Source organism: Lagopus leucura, unplaced genomic scaffold (assembly GCF_019238085.1).
Source record: "Lagopus leucura isolate 7727_CA_CO unplaced genomic scaffold, USGS_WTPT01 Super-Scaffold_100016, whole genome shotgun sequence".
Classification (NCBI taxonomy): domain Eukaryota; kingdom Metazoa; phylum Chordata; class Aves; order Galliformes; family Phasianidae; genus Lagopus; species Lagopus leucura.
In genome coordinates, this window is record NW_024962270.1 from 13,676,027 (window position 1) to 13,702,690 (window position 26,664).

Below are 26,664 nucleotides of genomic sequence, written 5' to 3' on the forward strand. Positions count from 1 at the left end.
CAGGGTACAAATGACTTTCTTTGTACAAAGGGTCAATTCCTCATAATGATAACCACAGTGCAAACCCAGTGAAGGAGATTTATTTCTTCACTTAATATTAATGGGATGAAAATCTGGCCGCTAGGGATTGTGAGGCTGTAAAATATGCAGTAAACAATGATTTCATTTATATGAAGAATGAGTACTATATTAAATTTGAGTTAAATATTAAATGAAGAATGTATTAAATATTAAGATGAAGATTCTCCACACGTATTGTTTGTTGCAGATGAAAATAATAGCATATACGGTTGAGACTAACTTATGCACCATTTCAGGGGCTTCCTGTTCTTTAGGGAATGTCACAAATCCATAGGCAGTCTAGATTGCTGGGCTTTTTTTTTTGCACAATATACAGATCTAACTTGTGTGCACTTGATACCTTTTACGTTTGTAACCACACCTCAAAACCATAGTCCTATCTTTCTCTATAGCACACATAGTAAGTATGGGCTTATAAAACATTAGTCAAACACCTTTCAGCCCTTTGCAATGTATCTGTCGTGGGGAATAATCTCCTAGAAGACAGGAGTCTCCTACTAGAAAGTACAAAAATATGTGTGGTAAAAGCAAGGATCTGAAATGTATTTGAAGCATTTCATTAATATTTTTTCTTCCTTTGGTCCCCCTCTGTGTGTTTCTCTTCCCCGTATTTCTAACGGATGTTAATCACCCCAAGAGTAAAATTTACTTCTAGGCCATCTCCGTATCGATGATGGTCATACATGTTAGTCCTTGGAAAGCAAGGCAACCAAAACCACACTGTACTTCCTCCTCTCTCCAGAAAGCTACTCTTTCTTTTCCCACATCTAATTTGATGTTTGCTGTCTGAAGACTGCAGACCGTGTAGTAGAATATCCTTTTAAATAATGCATAAAAGATTACATGAGAAATTACAGAGGCAAAACATTACAAACTGCAACACAGGTTCTGTGGGCATGATATTCTCTCCTATTTTTTTTTTTTTTCTTTAATTGTGATAATAAAGTTTTCTGTGAATTTTCTGTGTCCAGAAATAATTTTCCTTGATGTGACTTAGCAGTATTATGAGATTAACTAATCTGATGGCATAATCATTGTTAAAAAGACATACAGTTCTGCAAAAGCATCCTACTCTGGTTTCTCTTCGCTGAGATGGAGAGATTTACAATCACTAGTAACTGACATTCATAATCACAGTTGTTTACTCTGTAAGCTGAATAACGTTCATTACATAAACTTTTCTTTCTGTCAGAATTTCTTCTTTATTTAGACAGATGAGAACAGTGTTCTATCTCTCAGGACTGCATCTCTCTTTGCAAGTCACACCCTTCAGATCCTAACCTTCACAACAAAATCAATCAGGACTTAAGCTACCATTCATCACTTAAAGCTATTCCATGGAAAACAAGATCAGATACAGAGGCTCGTTACAATCACAATGAAAATTCTTTGTAGTGTATGAAGACGATTGCCAAAATGGCCAAGAGAGCTCTGCCTCTTATGTTCCCAAGAAGAGCTAGCTGTTCCTGTGACAGCTTCCCTGAAGAGACCTGTGCACTGTAGAATTTCTGAATCAGTAAATTCTTTGGCTTTTTGAGTGAGATTAATGAAGCAAAAATCAAACTGTGTTTGGAGGAAGTTCTGGAGTCACATACAGGAAAAGTAAATCAATTAAATATGTTAACCTGCAGCAGTGATTTCCAAACACTGATCATTTTAGGAAGGAGCCCATATTTTAATTGTCTGCATAGTTCTAGTATATTCTCTGATAAAGATCTCACCTTGAAAAATGTTCAGAAATGAACTGATTTCACAGAGATTCCTGTATATTCTCATGCTGGTATTTTCACAGTCTTCATGTCTCACAGGAAACTAACCAGAAATTAATGAAATTAAGGAAATTTCAAACCACAGCAAGTATTTTGTCTTCAGTGCCATAACTGCCTTAATTCACTACAAGTAAGCAGGCAGTGCTACTCTACTTATCAGATGGATCTTCTCTATCTACTGGTTCAGTGTTTTGTCATCCTCCCACTTAACTATAACCTCTCAGGTCAGACACTACCAGAAGGTCAGCAACTGTGATCTCAGGGGATTTCTCTGCTCTGATACATTTTCGGTGTGGTGATGGACAATTACCTGGTCTGAGGCAATTCAAAGGACTCTTGCCATCAAATTCCAAACATCTTTTTGAACACAATCACGCTTTTTGATGCCTTCTTTGGAATTCTAAAATTCTTGATAACTCGAAAACTTTTTTGAAGAGTGTGATGGTGACTTACTGTATATTTTCTGAGAAACTTCCCTCAAAGCTTGAACGACATTTTTTAAGACAATTAATTTGGTTGGAGTATCTGGGACTCTGCAGAGTCTACTGATAAAAGATATGCAAAGATCTTCATCGTATTCTGTGTTCTTATTGCTTCTGAAGAATTCTGAAGCACTCAACTTTTTTTGCATTTTACCCAGTCAAGGATGACTGTCACTCATCAGTCAAGGCTCTGGAAATGGATCCCGTGCTGTGCAAGTTCACTGTCTCTGAGAAGTTTTGCTAACTTGAGAACAAATATGTTGTGTTGATATCTCTATTTTGATACCCTAGTCAGCCCATAGGAATAAGAGTTTCTGTTAATTTGGGTGAACTTTTTGGTAACCATCACATGCTTTGCACTGACACACAAACGCCTTTACAACAGACATCAGTGGTTCTTGGCTTAGGGAAGTTGAGCAAATGGCTGTACGTGGCTGTACTATTACACTTGATGGGCTCTCTCCAGCAACATTCATGGCTAAACTTCCAGATTTTCTTCAGCATGTGATGCCCTGCTCTTACCCTAACAAAAGACAGACCCATGACAGTGACAGCCCTCTTGCCTGTTAGCAGCTATGAGTCCCTTCATTGTAGTGCAAATCCATATCACACGTACCAAATTGAGCACCATCAAAACTGACTTCCAGACCAGCCTCCATTACTCTCAACATCTCAAGTCACTTTCACAAAGACTATTAACAACAGCAGTCATACATTTACTCAGAGTTTCCAGTTCTTCTGCTGGAATCAGATGTTTCACCCCCACTATCTGGTGTGAAGACATACCCACATTGCTAACCACATACCCACATTGCTAACAAGCAACTCTTCTGTGATCTTCAGCACCTCACCCCTTTGACAGAGGAGATGATATCTAATTGTGCCTTTTGCCTTTCAAAATGGTGAACCTGTGCATTGGAATTTCTGAAAAGTACACTCTTGCAGTCACAGACAAACATAAACAAGGTTCATTTCTTCTCATAGCCCACAGAATAAATGATACTCTATTAGTCCTAACTTTTATCAACATGATAGGACGCATACACGTTGGAGGAAGAAAGGAAGAGATTAGGCAAACTGAGGAACAGCTATCATTTAAAAATACATAAATTTTCCTTCCATGCCTCCATTCAGCATGTCAGGGTAAAATCCCAGTCTTAGTTCCTGGAATTGAACAGAAGTCCTTGGAAACAGAATTCTGTTTATATAAACTATTATTGCATGTCAAGATCGCTTCAACTATTATTGGGATATAACCCAGAAGTGTCGCAGTAGTTCAGTCCCAATGCTCAGAGGAAAGTCTTTTGTGGGAAGGGGGGGTTGTACTGCAGAGCACTGCACTTCAAGCAGACTGAAAAACACTGAATAGCAGCCAATCTCTTTTTACTTTTGAGCATTTCCTTTCTTCTTTAAATGTCCTATGAAATTAAGGGAAAGGAAATCAGTGCAACCTTCTCTAGGAAAGACAAGGTTACTTTTTCTTTTACTTTTTACTGTAAATGAATTCTACTGTGACTAGAACTGCATTCAATTTCTCTTTTCAATGCTTTGAAGGAGTTTGAAAGGTTTATTCTGCTTCACTATAAACAGCACTCAGCAATATTCGCCATATAACTTGGTGCATAAATCATGAACCAAAAGAGATTATGAAGAGTTAATTTATTTTTACTAGATTTAGTCTATGCAGCAGGGGAAGCCTCCTAACTCATACGAGGTAATAAAGTTGCAGTAATATTTTTCCATTCTGATTCTTTACGTGCATTTTTCCAGTATAAAAGATGCTCAGGGTGTTTTTAAGGCTCTGTGATGTTGCACATTATTTTATTCAACTCCTACTCCAGAGGATTGAGTTTCCAGTAGTACATACTCCATTACTGCTACACATGCACATCCCTGGTGTCAAACAAATAAACATAATATAGTAACATGAACTTTTTAAAGCATGTGCACACTAATTTCCTCTATAACAGTTTTGCACCTTCCCAGTTAAGCCTGCAGCATGCTGGCGTTTCAGGCTTGGCTGATGTTTTCTAGCACCTGAGTCTCTACAAATCTACCCCAGGATAGCCCTGCAAGCTTTAATCTATTCAAAACACTAGAAAGGATTTGCACTGGTGTGAAGCTGGGATAAGAGAAAGGAATCACATGTGGATATGTAATTACTGGTAGCAAGTGATTTGCGCTGGGATGATATTTTGCTGTATTAGGGTTGATACAATTCCAGTTGTAGCTGGCAATCAATGTATCATAGTTGTGGATCACACCTAGGGGCCTCATATTTAGCCATATCCCCATTAGGCTGTATCTACTGGTTGCTTGTCTCACCCTGAAAATGAGAACTGCAGCATTTCAGTGTGCTATGAAGTGTGTTTGGGTACATCTTGGTGCAGAGGAGTCCTGAGAAGCACTACTGGTTCTCTTCCCCAGATAACAGTGATTCATTTCACACTGAAGCCATTAATTCCGGTTTAGTCAGCTGTGAAAAAAAGACATAAGTTCTCGTGTGCCTTTTCTTTCACTGAGTTAGGACTTCTTCTCTTGTAAACGAACTTACAAGACACCACAGCTATCACACTGCCTCCCGTGATGTACAACGCCTGTTTGCACAGTGGTATTGTGCTATTACCATTCATTTTGATAGCGTGTTTCCTTCCTCTCCCCTCAGTTGGTTCATCTGGATTGTTGCCAAGATGGTTGCCTTGGAAACTAATTAAGTAAAGCCTCTGGTTAGAAGCAGAGTTTCAAGCATTAAACTATTTGAGAGACAGATGCAGAAATTAAGGTAATGTCTGTGAAGACGAAAGGGTTTATCCTTTGTATGGAGAAGAAAGACCTACATTAAATGCCAGAACTGAAATAAGGCAATTTCTATACAACACTGATTTTTTAAAACCTGGAAAAGATGTGCGATCAGGGATTTTAAAATCAGACATTGGCTAAGAAGAGGTGAAAGAAGATTCCCAGAGCTGTGAGGAATAGGGAGATGGACAGATGCAGCAGGACAAAAATCTGAGGAGATCACATGTTGAGCGAGTTGCAGCCAGCAGTTCCTTCTCCCCCAAATATCCTTTACCTTTAAAAGATTTCTTCTGAATCTTGTTTTTAAAAAGTACCAGCAAAGCTAATGAAAGACCAAATCCTGTCCCCACAGTCCAAGTGCTGCATGGGAAGCACCCATGTGTACATTTACTTTCAAAGAACATCAAATGTGGCAATGAGAGGCTATCACAAAACGGCCCTCAGGCTTGACTTTTCTGCTGAGACTGCCAGCAAGGGTAACAATTAATGCCAGTGCAGGAGCATGTCTCATGATGTGGACATGGGCTTAAGAATGAGTGGGATGCTCACAGGGCTTTGCGAGGGCAAACGCAAATGCACAAATTCTGTGTGCTGAAGCTGCAGAAAAAGGCAAACTGTGCAGCAAAATGTGCCTTCACAGCTACCTATTAGCTGAAATTCAAAGCAAGGACAGTCTCTCTACGAGTAGAATGGTATCAATTTAAATATTGTCTCCAGGATAATGTTCAGGATAATGATTGACTCTACACCTGCAGCAGTGTAACTGAGAAAGGATTCTGAATCACTGTACGTTTAATGGCAATGCAGAGGTTGCCATATAAATATCTCTGTAACTGCATAACAGCATACTGCAGATGTTGTGGCAAAGATATGAAAATACCAAAAGCAGATGCATGTCCGTGCATTGGTGTGCACATTTATATCCCATGAGTTATCACAAACATAAAATGAGTAACTGCTACTATCGCAGGAAAATAAAAATTCTGATGGTGACTGGAGGTTCATATGTCTCTGGCATAGGAAATCAGATTTGCTTGGCAGAGGTCTTCTCCATAAGTCAGCATGTACATTTATGGAAGGACACTTTGCATTAATTTTTATTATTACTGATCAGATACATTTAAAACTGTTCTTTAATGCTTCTTGCACATTTTCAGTATCTGTGTGCCATTACCTTGGTCTGTGGGATGACCAGTACTCAAACTGTTCAATTCCTGTCATTTGGAATCTGCCTTGTCTTGTGAAGTCTGGGTGATGGCTTTGGAGAGCCATTCCTATTTACAAATTAGAAATTCTATCCTCAGGTACGTGTGCAACGTGCCACATGTGGGGCAGATTAACCCGAGATGTTGCTTCTCTCTGCTTTAGCAATCCATCTCCAGCTCTTTATTAGTTTTACAGCGGAGAGCAGTAGGCCCTTTAGGCAGATACAGCTGTCAGTTCTGACATATGCCCATTTTTTTACTTACCTTTTGCTAGCTACAGTCCTGAGGGTAACTGACTCAAGTAGTTCCCTTTTGCTTCCCACAAGCCCAAACAAACCTGAAACTCTCTGAATGTGAGGGGAAAGAAGTGACCTGTCACTCTGCTTTAGATCCCAGTTTCAACAATACTCATGGGCATCTAATGAAGGAATGCCCTAAATATTAAGTTTCTAGTTCACTGGAAATATAAAAATGAACTGTACCACTTTCTGAATGATGTTACACAACACCATACATACTGGATGCTCTCTCCTTCAAGTGTCCCATTGTGTTTATAGGCAGTTATTGTTGCTATTTTTGATGACTACTGGTGCAACCTAATGCTGTGTTTTTGCATTTATTTTTCTGACAAATGGCAAAGCTGTTTTGCAGCAAGCCCAGTCCTTTGTGATCTGAGCAGCTATGCAGAGGGAGAAAAACTTGGAGATAGTCTTCTTAATCTCAAACGTTCACACTCAAATGTCAAGTCACAGTCAGTGCCAGGATGGGACAGAGTTCAGTCAATCAGATTACCCTTCTTAATCCCATGGATGCTTTACTTCAAGTCATCTTTGACAGTTTCATTATCATCGTAAAATTTTGGGGACTGCATTCTCTGCTATAATATTACTTCTGCTTTGTGAGATGCCTCCACTCAGAAAAGAGATTACCTTGGAACCTAACCTATATGGCTGTGTTTGGAGATAGCACCCTTTTGATAAAAGCACACGGTCTCTGGAATAATTGGGTCTTTTGTAAAGTTTTACCATTTTGATCCCAAATGGAGTTTCTTCCTCCTTATTTTCCCTCGGGAGCTTTACTTCTAAATGGACACAAAGCCACTCTAGTCAGAAATACAGTCTGTCATCTTGGGAATAAGAAAAAACACATTTTTTAACTCGAAAACATGCCTCTAAATACACGGTCAAATAGGCTAAAGCTTACTGTTAGTTCTCAGAAGAAAATGTTCAGTTTATGAGAACAAAATATTATATCTGTCCGTGAAGGAATACAGTAATATTTTAGCACCAAGGGAAAAGAAGTGTGGGGAGCTTATGAATTTTGCATGACATAAGTGTTGCTATCCGTATGCTTGAGAGGCCACTAGATGATTAAATTGGATATAGCTTTGTTGTGCAAGAAGTGATATGGATCCACATGGTTACAGAACTACAGGGCAAATGAAGAAACAGATGGTAACCAGGAGAATGACTATTGATTTCCGTGCTTCCTTCTAGTCCACAGGTAAGAAGATATAACTAGAGGTGATCTGGGCATGGTATCCACCTTTATCCACAATATGGAGCCACAAAAGGATTCTCTGGGATGCTGAACGAAATCGGATGTGCTACACAGGGAAACCTCACACAAAACAGGTTATCCAGAAAGAGTGCAAACTATGGTGTCCTCCTTCTCTTCCTTTACATTCACCCACCAGGCGAAAACCTTTCGTGGGTACTAGCCAGCCCTGAGGATAGAAATACCTCATATGACAGGCATCAGAACTTGGAAACAGTTGGACATACAGATGTGCCAGACATTAAAGGCATGTGGACTATGAAGGTCACTGTCTCACATATCTGCGTGTCACTGGAGGTAGGTACAAAATATTCCAGTAGGACCTGAAGTCTCTGAAGAAAATCCTTAGGTGGGTATTTGGCTTTAGGTAAGCCTACACCTTTGGAAGAGAGGCGCATCCCTGTTTGAACTGGTTGAAAAAAACATCAAAGGAAGAGAACTGCACACACTGACCAGCCTGACTCTTGAGAAGAGGTCACTCTTCTTTAATCTGAGCACTAACACAAAGCCACAATATGTGATTTCTGGAGCAGAGACCTGACAAGTTGCTGAACTGTCTGGTAATGTGCCTAAAAGTCTGATAGCAAACTCAGAACGTGCATAGATTGTTCAGTGGTTTATGATCCATTTATTTCTGCTATGATTTGTGTTCTTAAATAAGACCTATTTCCATTTCTCAAATCTAGGTTCCCTAACAAGTGCTGTCCTTGCAGAATGAAATGGCAGTCGCCACACCTCCAGGGTGTCCGTAGACAGTTACCTTCCCTGGGGCAGGCACTACTCCTGGGGGGAGCCTTGATGATGGGCCCTGAGTGGTCCAGAGAAAGAAGGATGGAAAGGGTAATGGTGCTGAGGCAGCCTATGGCAATGGCTGTGGGAAGTTTGTCCTTCAGATCTGTGCCATCACAGGCAGGGAGCCCTGACGGTTTCCCCTTTTCTCTTGCTGGGTATACCTGCAGTGATGTAGTCAGCATGGAGATGTTACTGCCTTTTAGCTGAGCAGCCCCTATAGATTCCTTGCATAGCACTAATCTGACTTTCTAAACTGCAATCAAACACAGATTTGAAATATGCAAATCCAGAGTTATCTTTCCCCTCAATGGTATGCTATCAGCAAACACAGCTGGCTGTAACGAAGACAACTCACCATTCCCTTGAGCAAACTGGATGGCTGGGTTTAACACTGCACGTATTTGTGAAATTTTTTAGCTACCTTATGAGAAGATAACAAGGAAAGGAGATGAGATGGAACGAAATGCCTAAAACCAATAGTTATTCAGCTGACAATCTGGGGACCTGCATTACTGACTTTCCCTGCAGAAACTTAATCATTCCTCTTGAATTCCAGATTAAAAAACAAACATAAAACTCTGGAAAATGTTGCCAGAAGGTATTTTTAACACATCAGGCACCAGCTAGGGATATGCTTGGACAATTTTTTTTGTCAAGTGAATGGTCCTGCTGAAATAAATGGGATAATATGCCTATGAAAGTGTTGCACAACTGGAATCCACTTGTTGGACTTCTAATGAGACAGGATTAGTACCGAAGTATTTGTCTCAGAAGCTACATTTGGTTTGCCTTACAGGTTTTTGTTTCCTAAACAAAAAATTGTAAATCCATTTCTGATACTGCAAATTCAAACAATTTTGCTCATGAGTACCTTAAGTAAAACTAAGGGAAAATAATCATATTACACCCATGGGACAACACACGTGACATAACACTTGCATGTGAAAATGTCTGACAGGTTTGGTTGCAAAGCAATGGACTAACTGCATTCAACTGCTTGGCTAAAGCTGATTGAGTTACAAAGTCCAACCAGAAGGAAATTTTTAGATCTTTTAGAAATACTTCAGATTATTTTGGATAAAGATTTCATGAAAAGTTCAAAAGACGGACAGTGAGCATAACAACAGAGAAAAGCCTCATTTAACCGCACAGGGACAAGCTGTGTGCAAACTGAAGGCAAGAGAAAGGGCTATAACTATGCCCAAGTGTGAGCAAACTATTGTAGAGTTCAGGGATACCTGGCAGCCCCAGCACCAAATCTTTAGTTACACAGATGCTAATAACATGAATAAAAAGTGGAATCAAATATTCAGTAAAATTATAACTTCTTTGTCTTTCAGCTTCAAATGGCTGCAGAAGAAACATTTGCCAATTGTTCTGCTAGATCATTTGCTTGGTGCTTGGCTTTCGTGCTTGGCTTTCAAATGGTTTGACTATTTTTCTCTCACTTGCACATTATAATAAGAAGAGTGAATAAAATGTAAATGGACTTAGAAAGATCAAACAAAGTGCCTATTCTCCAGCTGAGAGCGGACCCAAAGTGTTATTAATCTTGGCTTGGGTGTTCTCTTGCATCACTGAAAAAAAGATTGGGCTGTAGTCTTTTGCAAGAATATAAGCAAAAGGAAGAAAGGAAAAGTTAAGTTTCTTACAGTTCATGAACTTCCCCAAAGAGAATAGTCACCATATTGACTGAAAATTACAGTGTAGAATGCAATGCTACATGTTAGTATTACAATCATTTAGCAGTAGAGTTTCGGGTCAGCATGGCCTTGTGCTACGCTCTTGAGACAAAGCTCCCTCCTCTGCCTGTTGCTGTCTATCACCAGCATCTCTGGGACCTGTGGCAGTGATTCATCCCCACACACCAGCCCTCCACCATACCTCAGGGCTGGACCAAAATGGAATATATTGGAAGAAACTCGGTGAATGTATCTTTTGCATTTCCAGGATCTGTTTATAGCAGTGAGGTCAGCTTGCTACTAGCATACAAGACAACATTTCTAAAAGAATGCTAATGCTTCATGAAATTTAAATGATACTTTTGATCTATTCTGTATCGTAAATCCCCAGTTAAATTTATGAGTTGGTCGTAATCAGAGGGTTTTTCAGTCTTAAGACAAATGAATTTCCACATGTCAGTGATAGATAGCCACATAGATTAGGTCCTGTACCAACCCTGGCTAGGTGGCAAGCCCGGGCAGAGGCACCCTCTCTGTTTTTGCTTCCCATGATGTCTATCTGTCCAATACCTCTTCAAGCACGCTGCGCAGAGAGGGATGCAGGTATTTTGGATTGCAACCTGGCACGGCTGTGGGTGAAGAAGGCTGGGCAACAGCAAACTAGTGACTCAAAACCGGGCCCTCATCAGAAAAGGTGAATTCTATCACCTCCAATTTAGGCTTGTCAACAGCTCCAGCCATGCAGAGGGAAGGGATTAATGTCCCCAAAAGCACTAAGGAACAGTTTGGACTTTTTGAACCGTTTGGACCAGTTGAATTTTTCATCAGCAATATTTGCATTTGAGAATTGTTTAACTGGCCTTTTATTTCCTGTCCCAGGTTCCATTTAACAAACCACACCTGCCTGGCACTCCCTGCAAGAAACCCTGGCAGTAGTAATGCTGCTCTGGTGGATGAGGCTTCAGAATCTTAACCTACTTAAAAATAATACATTATTAACATTTGGAAAAAATATCACAGAGACATTTCCTGGTAAGTTACATGTAAGTACCGCCACCAACTGTGGACATCAGTGAGGAATTTTAACTTTACTAAGTAACCGGCTGGTCACTGGGACTCAAACCTTTAATTATTTAATTTAATTAAATTTAATTAATTTCTAGGAATGGACAGTTCTGGAAACATTAACAAAATGTATCACTGAGAAACCACAGTTCCAGAAAGTTTCAAAAACATACCTGTTCCAAAATGGTGTTTATTCTGTCTACTTCACAGTCAATTAAGTATCTTTTTTCTTGTCGCCTGTCCATTTCCTCTATAATTCTTCTGAATTCTTGAACATCCTTTATGCTTCCTACAGATCTGGCAGTCACTTGCCAGTTGTTTTGAACTGCTGCTTCCATAATTGCCTGGAGAATGGAAAATCCTGTAGCAGGAGAGATAATGCAGCCATTTAAAATCAGAACAAAAGTAGAAACTATTTTGGATGTTTAATAAAGCGTTTGCAAAAAATACATCATCCAAAGGGACACAGACCAGCTAATAACCTGGAATTGTTTCATTACTTGAGAGAGCTACAGCGTAAGGACCAGTTTCTGATTTCTGCTATGCCACTGCCAAAGTCACTGACTTCAGCAGAACTATTTGGTGGTATACGACTGTGAGGCGCATCAGAATCTGTCCAATATATCATATTATGACCCTCTCAGGGATGTTTATAGTCGCACTGGGGTTGATGCCAGCTGAGAATAGGAGCCTGCAGCCATTACTTGGGCAAAAGTCCATCAGTTTGAAGAGCCGGACAGAAGGGGTAATTTGCCTGTGCAGACTGCAGCAATGGGTCATTAACTGGCAAAGGTCCAAGCACTGCACAAGAATGCCAATTAAGGCATTGTACCAGCTATGGGAGCCCTGAACCATGAGAGAATATTTTACTGACATTCACTCGGACTTCAAAAAATGTTTTTTAAATACGGAGCGTAGCAGCATTAACTCCACTTTCAACGCTTCTGTTGAGGTAATACCAACTTATTCAGCAGCCGAAACAGCAGAGAGAATCAGCATGGACCAACCAAAGGCTGCACTGTGGGAAGTTATACAAGCAAACAACATTTCATTTCTTGGGAACAGCTGTGCCTGTGCTGCAGGAAGAACTCAAATCCCCAAGTGAGAGATGGTGCAACTGCATACGGCAACTTCCTTCAAGTCATGCCATGCAGGGGAGGCACTGAACATAGATTTGCATCCCTTTATTTCTGTATGTAGCTGAGAATTTGGTGAATTGCCTGTTTTGATTCAGGAAATTCAATTTTTCGCATTGTTCTTTCCAAACTGGGTAGATGCCAATCAAACACAGAGCTCATCTCCTTCAAACCCACACAGCTGTCTCCAGTGTGGATTCTGGATATAGAAACATCCACATGAGCTACACTTCTGCCCAGATAATTTATAGGCAGAACTTTCTGTCTAATCATTTGGTCATGCTGTGGATTTCTTATCCACATCCAGGCTCGAGAAGCTCAGGATGTCTTCACACCCACGAACACCTACATAAGCATACATGTTCAACAGATCAGTTCACCATGCTCTGTGATAACCCGTCCACTGTGCTCCTGAAGCTGAAAAGACTATGAGTTACAGAGAAGCAAAATATACACTGTTTTGTGCTGTACCACTAGCTATCTGTCATTGCAGGGCTATGCTGATAACAAACAACTTGTGCCAGAGTCTGATTTTCTGCAGCCTGCTGTAAATCCACAGCGGCCGTCTGAAGGCAGGAGTTGCACCATAACAGCATTACAGATACAAAGAAGGAAAGGGTGATTTTCTAGACTGCAGTTAGATTATTACAATTCACCATGTGGCTTCCTTAAGTCTCACACAGATGCCCTTACTCTCCCAAGGAAACCTTCCCGATTCTTCACGCTTTTCCTCATATGAATGTGCTTTTTCACCACGATAGGTGGTGACAATTAATATGTACACTGGTTGGGAATTCTTTCTGGCATCTGCTTTCCCCTGAGACTATTGAAACAGAGGCATTTACATATGTATAGTACAATGAACTCGGTCTTCCTTAACATCGTATTTTACAAAAATGGCTGTGATATCTGTGACAGCATTATGATTCCATTACATGTAGGAAGAAGATCTAGGCCTGAGATACTTGCTTGGCTATAAATTAGGAATTCTGATGTGAGAGCACAAAAAGCACTAATGGGGACTTACAAACACTGAGTATAAAGATATGTTTTTTAAAAAAGTGATTCTAGAAAGCAATGAATATTTATAACTTTGTTTCATCATTCATATGACATGCAAGTATGAATCTTGAAGTTTCTTTAAGCAGCAGAACACAGATCATAAGTATTTTTTTTCACTCAGAATTGAAAAAAAATGGTTTAACAGATTGTAAAAAAACTTGACACTTTAAAAAATCAATAGCTCTTTTTGGTTTATAACATGCAAAGCTTACAAACTGTCTCAACGAAATAAATGGAAACGAACGTGCTGGAGTGCAGATGCCATCGACTGACTGCCATGTGCCCTTGTTTCATTTTTGAATCAGAGCTCACTTCATCAACCTTGAATATCTCAGAAGAAAGCTTGGCAATTTTTCTGATTTTGTCCCACTGCATGCTTGTGTTTGTGTGTGCGAGGTGGTGCTTTTGCACATATGTGTATTAGTTTTTACCATTTCGAGAAAGAGAAAAGCAAGGTTAGTCAGTGGCCTTTCTCCTCTTTGTGAAAGTACAACAGTACAATCACAACACTTCCAATGCAAAACAAACAAACAAAAAAGTTGCAGAACTTCCCCATTTAACACACCTATGGCCACCACCTGTGCCGTGTCAGCCAGCTGCTGGGGATGCCTTCCCCACCATGGGAAGTGCCACTTGCCCCTCCTGTGACAACTCCCTGGGGCCCTTTACAAGCCCATTCCCTCGCTTTTCAGAAACCCCACTCAGCACTGCTGCTTGCAGAAAGGCAGTGCAGGTGCTCCTTCACAACCATGTGTTTCCCGGCCTCTGGTACCTACTATGCTGATTGCCTCCAGCACCATTTACTACATTTTACACTGCTCCCCATTATGTGTTATTTCTATAGATGACATGTCCAGGCTCCAGCTGTACTTTACCATTAAAAGTGCTGTTATATAAGCAGTGAGACTGTGTAAACAAAAGGACCGTTTTATCTTCAAATATGAACTCTTCTTGCTCCTTAACAATGCAATGCAAGCTGTGGCTCTTCAGGGCTACGTCTGAGTAATGAATGAACAAATGGTGCTCCCTGCTTTGTGCACATCAGTGACCAGACCTGCATGCTGAGCCTTCCCATCTCCTGCCCTCCAGCCAGTGCACTGCAGGGATGCTGTACAAAGGATGCTCATTCCAACACCCCCAGTGGTGCGGATCTCTCAGGAGTGCCTCTCAGCCCAGCCGCCCTGCAGGAAGCCAGCCAGACACCCAGCTATCTCTGCTTTGTAGCTTTCTGTGGTCTGCATCATTGCTACCCGGAAAGGCTAAAGGACTGGCAATCCATAACAGATATGCAAAGATGCAATGCAGAAAGGGTTTTCATTAATATTGTTGCTGGTCTATGCTGTTTCAAATGTTAAAGCCAAAAAAATACTTATAAGGCAAGAAAAAATGACTTTCTTCTCTGAGATGACAGCAACAAGGCCATCTCTAAGCAGGCTCACAACAACACCATGACTGAAATTCAGCGGTTGCTCATTCTATAGCTATTGATATAAACACGTACAACAGGAAAACCTCAGTCAGCCCCAAACCTGATCTTTTAAATACTTTTTTCCTTAGTCAGACTGTGGCTATGAAGGAAGCAGGATGAAGAACACATTTCTCTGAAAGTGCTGCTGCTGGAAGTGCATCTTCCTGATGAAGGGGACAGTCTCTTAAGCAGGGTCTGTGGTGACAGAACAAGGGGAAATGGCTTCAAGCTTAAAGAAGGTAGATTTAGGTTGGATATAAGGAAAAAGACTTTTACAGTGAGGGTGGTGAGGCATTGGAACAGGCCACCCAAAGAGATGGTGGGTGTCTTGTCCCTGGAGACATTCAAGTGAGGCTTGATCAGGCTCTGAGCACCTGATGGAGCTGTAGGTGTCCCTGGTCACTGCAGGGAAGTTGCACTAGATGACCTCTAAGGGTCCCTTCCAACTCTAATGATTCTACGATTCAACGCCAGCCCTTTTGATGACACCATGTCCCTTTGCTATGACACCAACACACTGGCATTACTGACATACAGGTATCTCTGGCCACACGATGACAAGGTCCATACTTGGCAGGTCATACAACAGTCATGTTATGCTTTGGGAGATTCTAACCATGTCCTGTGGGGGAGCTTCACCTGTGACTGCTGAATGCAACCACACAAGTCAGTCTGACCTGTACCTACTAAAAGCACCAACTCTGGACTTAATATTCAAGTGCAACATAGACCAACTTATTCTTGAATTATTAATGATTTTAAAAAGCTAACCCTCACCTAAACTGTCAGCAAAATGACTGGGCTGGAAGAAACTACAGCAATAAAACTCAAATAAAACAAGTGCCCAGCTTACTACTTAGTGAGCTGAAGCAAGTACTTTGATTTTTGCTGACTGAAGCTTGCAAAGAGAGAAAATATTCAATACAATTTTTCCTCAGAGCATGGAAACATATAATTTGTTGCAATGCTGTATCTGTGCTTTAAACAAGCCAGACAGAATTACATTCTGGGCCGCCCTCACTGCAGCCACATTCAGACATACATAAGCTCAGCATCTTCACAGGAAGAAATGCTTCTGTCTTTGTCTTTCAGATAGTTATTTTGATACAATGTCTGACCCTACCAGCAGAGGTGAAAAGGACATTTAACTCTTTTTCATCCGTTTATGAAGCTCACAAAACATCTCCCACACCCCATAAGCAAAATTCATCTACACAGTCTGCTCAGCCAGATGAAATTCTACATAATTCATCACTGAACTTATTTAGACAACAGCAGTCGTTAATATGCCATGAGTAAATGACCACACTGGAACATCTGTAAAATCACACGAGAGCCCTCACAGATGGCACCAAAGTACTAAGAAAAGATTACCAGTGATGTAATGAACTCCTTTTCTGAATGTTCCTGGTAAGACCTTGGTTCTTAACCTCCATTTAGAAATGGAAGATTATTTACTTGCAGTCCCTCTTTCTTTTTTTCCTTGATGAGTACATTAGATCTTTAAGGAGTATATTTTCCTGGAAGGCAGCATGTTTTTGCCTGGTGAATATCCTGAATATCAGCTTGGATCCAAACACTTGTATTTTGAATCTGTGACATGACCCAAAGAACTGAGATTCTGGCTTACGAGAAAAATTCAGGGATTTAACTGTGGGCTCACATTTGACCAGGCCAGGAAGGAGGCCATCAAGGTAAGTGATTCCTCAAGCCAAACACAGGTTCTATGATGCCAACTTACTTTTCAAGAGTAGCAGAGGTCTGTAAGTTGAGCTACACACAGATACTTTGTGTTTGGAGCTGAGCCTAGCACTAATATAAAGCAAATAGGTCGACACAACACGAGTTGGGTAGCTGGTTTTTAATCACACAAATCCTGCCCTATCATTCAAAGTGCAAGCATGTTAGTTTGGTAAGCACCCTTTGCACAGCCTGCATCTGCTCAATGATATTGAAGTAGGGGAAGAAGCAATGAATGATCTGCTAAATTAATCATCAGAAAGAGATGCGGCAACTGAGCGTTACACTGGAATGCTCTCTCAGTCCAAAACATGTATGCTCAAATTATTAAATAAAAGTTGAATAACCACATTCCATTTGTTTTTGACAGGTTTCTGCCTGGTAACCAACATGTGAAGTGCTACACTCTGCTGTTCTGCTAGCAGACAATCTTCTAGACCAAGCAGCAAACATTGTAACGTTAGTTGTTGCTTCTATTTGGATTCAGTAAACTTCTAGTCTCCCCTGTACACACATTATATTACTGCAACCTGTCACCCATAAACACAGAAATCTATACAAACAGGCACGTCAGCTTGGATGTGTGCAAGTGAACTTGCTTGGCTCTAAAAGAGAATTTACAGGAACCATCTGGTCTGCATTTGTTCAGGATGGGATATAGGTAAACATGCAGGAATTCAGATCTGCCAAAGGCAAATAAAAGCCTTATTTATTTTTTTTAAGTTCTTCTTTCAGAATGCTTTTCACCTTATCTGCTCTTCTATAACATTCTTGCATCTAATTCATCTCACATTTTACTCAGGTTTTAGGTCAATGCAACTCAGTGATTTTGAATACAGCTGTGCCAGTGTAAAATGAGAGTAATGTAGTAAGGGAGCAAAGAGTACAATAGCCAAGGGCAGATGTAAAGATACCATAAGCAATGCTGTCACTTCTCTAAGAGGACTTTTACATATGACTTTCACAATGATGTTGACAGGTCTCCTAGCATATGACATACAGGTACATCTCAACAGAATATTATGATCTGAAGCTTATTGAAACAACTGTGTCTAGTTTTAGCTTTGCCATTCTTTAAACGTTTTCAAGTGAATAACAATATTTGAGCTGTTATAGTCTTCTGGATGCAAATGGGTAACAAAACAGATGAGATGAAGGCACTTAAAAACCAGAGCATTCTACCTGGGGAAAATATAACAGGTAAACAATTGTGCAGAGAATGCAGAAGAACTAGCACAGAAGACAAAATAAAGCAATAATATAATCTGAGAAGTGACAAAAGGTGAAGAGCATTGTGTTGTCCAGTGGGCACAGGCTGCAGGGTATTATCTCTGCACTTACTACTAGAAAAAAACCCTCTTGATACTTATGCTGTAGAAAGATGACAGAGATAGTGGTGAGGGCATCCATCACCAGAGGATGCTGAGACCTTGGAGACATGGGCCTAAGGATTATGGAGACCTCCCAAAAGGAAAACAGTTTTTACACAGAAGCAGTGGAACCATGAAGCTACACAAACATAAAAAATAATTAACTTCCAAGTTTTAGGATCTGAATGCAAATAATTAAATGGCTTAAGTATAGAGTGATCTCATTTGCCAAGTTCTACACTGAGTCAAGGGCTTTGTCTCTCTCCAGCAGAGACCTGAAAGCCTGAAATTACAAATCAAGCACAATGCTGTCACAAACACAGCGGGATTCAAAACTCGGAGCTGAACTCCAGTGATATTCCTGCCCAGTGCCTATTTCCTGAGTGCTCTGAATTCTCCAGCAAGGACGTGATCCAAGAGACAGCAGCAAACTCAGAAAACATCATTTACTCACTACAGTTCTGCATCCAACTGCTGTCAGGAGACCAAAAAACTAGCCTGCCAGAGGCCACCAAGTTGACCAAAATGAGGCCTTAAGTCTGCCCTTAACTTCAGGCACATTTGGATGACTGCCTGTAATGCTACAATGTGATGGAAAGCACAGCAATGATAGCAAGACAGCAATGTCCCAGGCTGCAGCATGTGAGGATATACTCAAATGCAGCAGCCTTAGACACAGAAGCAAAAGGAAAAAAAAATTGCTTGACCTTGGAAGGCCTCAGATAGGCAGGGATCTCCATCAAGATACTCCCACCTCCACTGTCAACCCTTACATGAGGTCTGGGAAGAGGTGGATCCTGGCTCCACTCTTCCAGTCACTCAGGTGCATTGCATGGATCTGAGCTCCCACAGGTTGGTCCTACTTTCCCACCAGGTGCTCAATCACTGGTTCAAGCCATGACTTAGCACTTCCTCTACACAGTCCCTTTGGTTCTCTTTCTAGTTTGAGAGAGAGATAACATAAGAGAACAAAGTTTTTTTCCATGTTTGTAAGAGGCATGGAAACCAATGAAAGGTAACACAGACATGAAGCTGTGTAAGGCATCATTTTGTAGGAATAGTTCATGACCTGTACCTGCAATTCAGAAGCTGAAAGCGAACAAAAATCCCAACGTGTTGACTAGCACTCAACTGATGAGGCTAATTACTGCATGTTAAAAATACATACCTAATTGTGTTTACATATTTATCGCAGCAAAAAGAGTCTAATTAGGAGTCACAGAGTTAGCAATTACCAGGCTGGAAAAGAAAACCTAATATGTCTGCAAGACAACTCAAGCACATTCCATGTGAAGCCAGTTCTCAAAGGGAAAGCTTACAGAAGCCAAAACTGGAGCATGTGGAGATGCTGAATGACACATGATGAATCCAGCTCATCTTTTGGTGACAAGGTGATCTTTGAGGGGGTATACTTGGCTTATTTATCACTTGGAGAAAGACAGAATGGAAAGCCACAATGGTGCAACAGTGGGCTGCTAAGCACCTTACTCAAGGCTTGTCAAATTGAGGGGGGTGTTGTAATGAAAATTGACTCTATCTAGGGAACAGAGGGTCTGCTCTTGTGTGCAATAATGCTGTCCTTCCTATTGGCACACGTCACTGCAGAAGTACGTGTGGGCACATAGGTGGGCACACAGAGTCCACACTTAACACAAAGCAGTGCATATGACATGAAATGTTTTAATATCATTCACTTTTCAGAAAGAAATCTTAATAAATCTTAATAACAGAATGAAGAATGAATTGTCTTATGCCGTACAGAGAATCAGTAATAGGGCCAAAATTCAATTTCAGGTTTTCCTAATTCACATATAGAGATTTATTTCAAGCCACAACATAGCTGAATATAAACATCTAAAGATTCTTGGACTGCAAACACCAGTGAAACTACATAGTAAAACCATCAGGACATTATCTCAGAAACATTTTACCTCTAATCCTATTTGCTAGAGTGCATTGAAAGCTACCTATCCCCTTACTGATATAGGATACTGATGGGAAGAGTTTCTTATTCTTCTGGGTGAAGTTGAGCAATTTGGATACAACTGCAAATAAACTTAAAAGGAAAATATTTTGGGGAATTATTATATGAGAAAGGAAATAAAAATTAATCCTTTTTTTAATCTTAAAACACTTCTTTGGCCAGAAGAGAATATTAGTGCATTTATTCTGATGCACTGGAAAAGGGACACTTATCCACTTATCAACAGCAGAGAATTTTGAAAATAGCTAAAACATGAGTTTGTGTATCATATATAAACCCCTGCATTCATTTAAAGAGCTACAATGTAATTTCAATGAATGATGCAAACTTCAGACTACTGATAACACAAGATAATTCTTTGCCATGACATGAACAGAGTTTTTAGCATGAGTATGCAAAGGGTATTGCTGACTGCTTTCTTAAAACATGTCTGGAACTGCTGAGTCTAAAAAAAAAGATAAATATTATTCCTTTGAAGAAACAATCACAGGAGATTATGATAATCAGACTATGAATTGAAATACATATTCATCACAAAAGAACAACTGAGTTCACCTCAGATAGACGTCTTAGAAAAAATTATGCTAGTTGAATTGTCTTCAAACATAGTAAAATTACTCTTTGTATCTGACCTTCAGTCAATCACGTTAGAAAAATATTTATTCCTCTCCCTCACCTTTATCTACATTTTCCGCTTTTCAAGCTACCTGAGCAAACAAACCTTTTGCCTCTGAGAATTTTCATTAACAGATGCTATCGGCCTTTCAAAGTCTCTCTTCATCAACATCTCACCCTTCAGTATCCTGCATTTTAATTGCCCTTGCAGCTGGAATACGTCTCACGTCTCAACCAGTACGTTAATTTCCTTTTATTTATTCTGAACACTAAAAAAATACAGCAATCAAAGGGTGAGTGCTGATTTCAAAAGTATTCTGAAATTTAAATGAGTTTTTATGGTAATATAGATGATAATTTATGGATCTATACTCACAGCATGCATGTGTGTTTCTTTTCAGCCACTCAGTTTGTTATTTCTGCCTTTTCATTGCCCATAGCTAGCACACAACACTTTCACACAACACTGTTACCTTTATTTTCTCAGTTCAAACACTTCCCTTCATGACAACCAAGAATTTGTTAGTTACAAGGTCTCACATTAGTTTGAGATAGATCTACACTCCTCCTTGACTACTTGGCATTACTTGGCCTGAACTGGGATTGAACATACAAGTGCAGTTAGACTGCAGTGTCCAGAACATCATTATGTCACCCCACTTGCTGTATACTAAGTCTTGCTGGAGTGAGGCCACAGGACGACGATGCAGAAACTCTGCAGAAGATTAGCATGACACTGATATGCAACACAAAATCTGAATCAGCATAAAGCTTGGGGGGCTAACAAGTTACCCCTTAAAACAAACGAGGTGGCAGAATGAGCACATGCTGGCTCAGTGCTCTGCGCTGGTAACCTAACTCCACTACCTTTTGCACCATGATGTGGTGGATTCTGTGGTCAGTGAGACCAGGTTTATCCTACAGGATGGTATATACATCAGGCACGCTGCCTGCAGAGCTGAAACTACCAATGGCCAGCCAGGAGATTCATAGTTCTTCACTTGCTATTGGAGAAGGAGAGCAGAGGTGCTTCATTATATCAAAAACATTAAGAATTTTAACATTAGCCACCCCTTCTCTGTTCACACGCATTAGTTTTTGGGTGCAGATTTGTATTTTGCAATTCCCAAATGCAGGGGTTGCAGTCAGTATCCTTAGCTGGGGAAAAAGAAAGCAAACAGATTTATGTATCTGTGGTCAGTTACTGAGGATGCTATACTTAACTTAGCTCATGGGGACAGCATAGATGAAACATTATGTTAAAATATATGGAAACGTGTGAACATTTCAGGATAGGTATCAGTAACTGCAGACATCAATGTGATTCAGAACTTCAGCTCTGGCTTCATTTTTCCAAGTTTTGATATTCTCAGCCAGGGAAAGAAGGAGAGAGCATTCTCAGAGTTGGCTCCACACTTAAGCTGGGCCTCAGATTCAAATTTTCCAGCTTGTGATTACAGCACAATTCCTTCCAAGACATTATGCCCAAGGATTGATTTTTTTTTTCCCTGTGGTGCCATCCCATTCGTTTTCATGCTCCTCAAATAGAATTTGCACAGGAAAGCACAACACAGTTTCTATTTAAAAAAAAAAATTAAAAATGGTAAGATTATCTAGGCATGGGCAGAGTTTGTCTAACTTACTACTCTGAGAATTGATGATTTAGAACTACTAGTCTGATGGGCTTCAGACAGAAACAGGACTGAGGGAACAACACAGAACTGTGAAGGCAATTTACACAAGGGATCAACTTTACAGGTGACCACCTTGGACAAAACTGCTTCTGCCTAGCAAGGACCTGCCAGATTTTCAGAGGCAATTAAGATGCTGAAGCATCTCAGCAGAGTACTCCTCTGATTTAAAGGACAACCAGGCATGTATCTCAATGAGGTACTTCTCACAACGTGACTCTATTTATGTTGAAACCCTAAATACCTCAAAAAGCCCTGTCCTGTATATCTTTGGAAATCACTTATGAAAATAGGATGTGTGCTTTTCAGGGGTATGTACTTTGTGGCCTGCTTAAAAAGTAGCACAGAATTCTCCACAGAATACACTGCTAATTAGCTATTGCACTGCAATGTGTTCAACAAGTGCACAGATAAGGACTGCCTAAATGGGATGTACACATCTGAGAAAGGCTATCAGTTGTTGCAGTGACAGAACAGTTAAAAGGAAGGAAGCTTGCATATAATCTACACGCTCTCTATTTTCATAGTTCAAAGCTAAATTGTTCTTAACATTTACTCAGAGTTATTTTGTAAAATTAGGAAGCTGTATCAAACACATCCTTGGGACCAGTCAGCCTCAGTACTCCAATTACTTTGGGCTTCGCACCCAATTACACTGCCAAGTGTTTACTTTATTTAAAGCATTTATATGCTATTAGAATATTCAAGCCAATATTCAGTGAAACAAAATAACTATTCTACTCTATTTGTTTTGATATTACGCTGATGCGTTCTACTCTTCTGTGACTCTGAAGTCTCACAAATCTGATTGCATGGTTAGCCAACTACAGTGATAAAATATGCAAAAAAATTTGTATCATCTATCTAATCTGAAGGAGAACATATACAGTGAATGGTGCACAGAGCTAGAAGCACAAGCACTGACAGTCCTTATCGCTTAGTTTATCATTACTGCAGTCATTCAGGCAGAGAAAGGTCTCACAGAACAAGTGAGGTCCCTGACAGACAGAATGGGAAGGTTGTAAGCGTTCTGCACAAACGAACACTTAAAACAAAAGGTAATCGTTCCACCACTGCCCTCCCTCAGTAGAGTGGGACTTTTTAGATGTTTAGTCATTATTTTTTCCCCAAGGTACAAGAGATAAGATTTCTTTAAGTTAACATTTTCTACCACTGAAATAATCTCTATGTAAGTATGAAAAGCAAGGGAAAACCAGGCCAGTTGCGCCTGTGAGCAATTGGAATTGAATTCAACAACAACAGAAAAAAAGCATCTAACCTGACTAATTATTAATGTACAGATGTTCTAGGCTCAAAATACAATGGCAAGGCTTACTTCAGGGAGCTAGTCCCCTCTGATGGTACTCAACACTAACTAACCCTCACCTTACAGTGAAATATCAAGCTAACATCTTTCTTTCTAAAGGATGTTCTATTGTTTCTGGAAAAAAAAAAAAAAAAAAAAATCAAACCCAAAAAAACAGATGTTCTCTAAACACCAGATTCTTATGACTGATATAAACCACAGCATATATCAAAAGGTCATGAATTGTATGTAATTCTATACTCACCAGTTCTCATTTAGTCTTAGCTACTCATGCCAGACTTCCTTGCTGACTGTTTGGAGCATGTCCCATCACTTTGCTTAATTTTTTTTACTTTTTTTTTTTTTCTTTTAGAACAACAAAAAAACCAACTGTCTATACAGTGTACCTTTGCCCTCATTCTTTAAATAGCCCTTTTGGTAATGGAGGTCTTATTGGCATCTTCATTTCTGTATACAAGAAGTAGCACTGTTGTCTCTCTTGCTACACCTCACATCTGCTCACCATTGCGATCCACGTCTGTCACTTTGGATGATGTGAAACTGAGGGATGATTAAAACTGAAATCATGCTGAAAGATGCAGGGCTGAGATCATGGTCCTACCATGCAGTTAACCACGTCCCATATCTACTGCCATTAATTGTGTGTTGCATTAGTGGTTCAGGTACAAGCCACAGGGCACCTTCAGCCTAACTTAAGACCATTCCTGAATGTCTTTACGTATTTAAGCTTCCAGAGGAGAGCAGATTTATGCCTGATCTATCCTGATCATCTATCCTGAGTAGCAGATGAGAAACAAATTGACTTCCCAGCTCCTCAGCCATCCACATAGCACCACCACTTTGTTTTTCACATCCAATAATATTTTCTTCTCCCTCTTCCTTCCTGGGACCACAACACCTGGGGAGCAAAGCACGATGAGCGAAGCTAAGTTAACAGTATGTGCTCTAGACCAGTTCTTTTCCATTCCCTGTAGAGTTTTACAACACTCGCAATCACCATGAGCCTAAATCTGCTTCAGCTAGAGACATCTGGAAATTCTGCAGGAATTTAGAGCTCAGTTGTGAATATGCCTGCCATATTCCTGAAGAGGTTAGTATGAGGTTTTTCCTAAAAGAGCTCACAGAAAGATTGTGTTTAGTTCTAAGTATATTATTCTAAAAGAAAAAGGAGCTTGTGGCATTCAGAATTAAAAGCAAGCAATTTGCAGTATTTTTCATGTAATTCTTTGGCTCATCAGGCCATGGCCACAGAGTGGTTTGTAATAGCTCCTCTCTACACCTATATAGAAGTCTTATTTACAGTCTAGACCTGCAAATATTTTATTTGAAGCAGAGTAGTCACGAAGTGATTCACTTAATCCCAAGCACTGAACATGCCTCCAACAGCACCGAGTTCCAGGGAGCTTTGCCGTTTACTGCAGACAGACCAGCATCAAATGCTGTTTTGAACCGTGGGCACCATTCAACGCAGAGCAGCAAGATGATTCTGTGATTCTGCACTGCATTTTCTGCATTTTTTCCACTTTGCTGGAGGCTTATTATTTCTTGTAAAATACAGTGATCTGGTTGGCCTCTTGAAGTAAAAAATAATGTTGTTAAAATTAAAATTAACTTGGCTAACTGTGCACTAAGTTATTACAGAAGCAGAAAAATAAAATTTCATTTTGTTACAAAGTAGAAATGGGGAACTGAACCTCTTCGCCCACATCTGTCAGCTTTATAATCTCCAGCTTATCTTTCTTAGCTCCCTTCTGATGGATGTCTTCAAACACCAGGACTCTAATTTGTACCAGCAGCACTTACCAAAGTGGAAACTCGTGTCTGTTAACAAGAAATTAGTATGTAGCTGTCACAGTCTATCAGGAGTAACTTAGATCTTTTCTACAGAGTTGATTTTCTAATAGCAAAAGAAGAAAGAAAGGGTACATTTGAATCCCAAAGACAATCTTTTAAGAAGTCACAAAAAGCATTTCTGGTCATGTGTTCACAGATAACAGACATAAGACTCAAGCAGCATGGAAATGTCTAATGCACTAGACATACCTCTCATTGGCTTCTCTAGGAATTTTGCATACAGCTGTCTATCTGCTGCGGCACAGAAAGTATCTCTGCTATCAGACATTCCTATTTTCTCGCTTCATTTTTTTTTCTACTAAATAAACAATTGGCACTGACAGTGTGAGAAAGGTTTCAATCCCTTCTGAAGCTTCACTTCCTGCATCCTCTCTCAGAGCAGCAATATTGATCTTCAAAAATGCACTGGATCCACCTCTAACACTTCTGTGCCATGGGAGTCCCTTGCCACACATGATGAGCTTTTACAGTAGCCGTGTTTCAAAGAACTTAAATCTTCCTGGCAGCTGATGACCCAAACTATGGCTTTTTTCGAAGTGTGGCAGCACACCATTAGTAGCACTTGGTTTGGAAGGTGGGAACTGAGAGAGAGATGCCCCTCCTGTTGTGAGTGAAAATCAGGTTTGCGATTGCCAGAGGAACACGAACATCCATTAGCCTATGGATCCCAGTGAGACGCAGCTTAAGATGTGGCAGCACTCAGACTATGCTAAAGTAGCTATTCTGCATCCAGGTAGACTGTTGTGGAAATCAGGATTTTGTCACTTTGTAGGATGGACAAACTGCATCCCTCTCGTGTGTAGTAAATAAAACTGCAGGGTGTATTTGAAGTACACACGCTGACCTCAGTGATGCACTCTAAACAGCTATTTCAAATGCTTCTTCCTCCCGAAAGTCATATGGATAATATACTTCATTTATTTGGAAAGAATGCCCAGCAGAAAAAAAAACAGGGACCTCTAAAGACAAAAACATTGCTATGGTG

The 26,664-nt window shown here is 40.2% G+C and overlaps 1 protein-coding gene across 2 annotated transcripts in view; it reads right to left on the reverse strand.

The window, feature by feature from the left end:
• Positions 1-26,664, reverse strand: part of GRIA3 (glutamate ionotropic receptor AMPA type subunit 3) — a 141,949-nt gene that overhangs the window by 63,083 nt on the left and 52,202 nt on the right. For both annotated transcript variants that reach the window (XM_042876548.1, XM_042876549.1), the window contains exon 4: positions 11,606-11,793. In XM_042876548.1, coding sequence (XP_042732482.1) covers positions 11,606-11,793 — 188 coding nt within the window. The remainder of the gene's footprint in view (positions 1-11,605; positions 11,794-26,664) is intronic.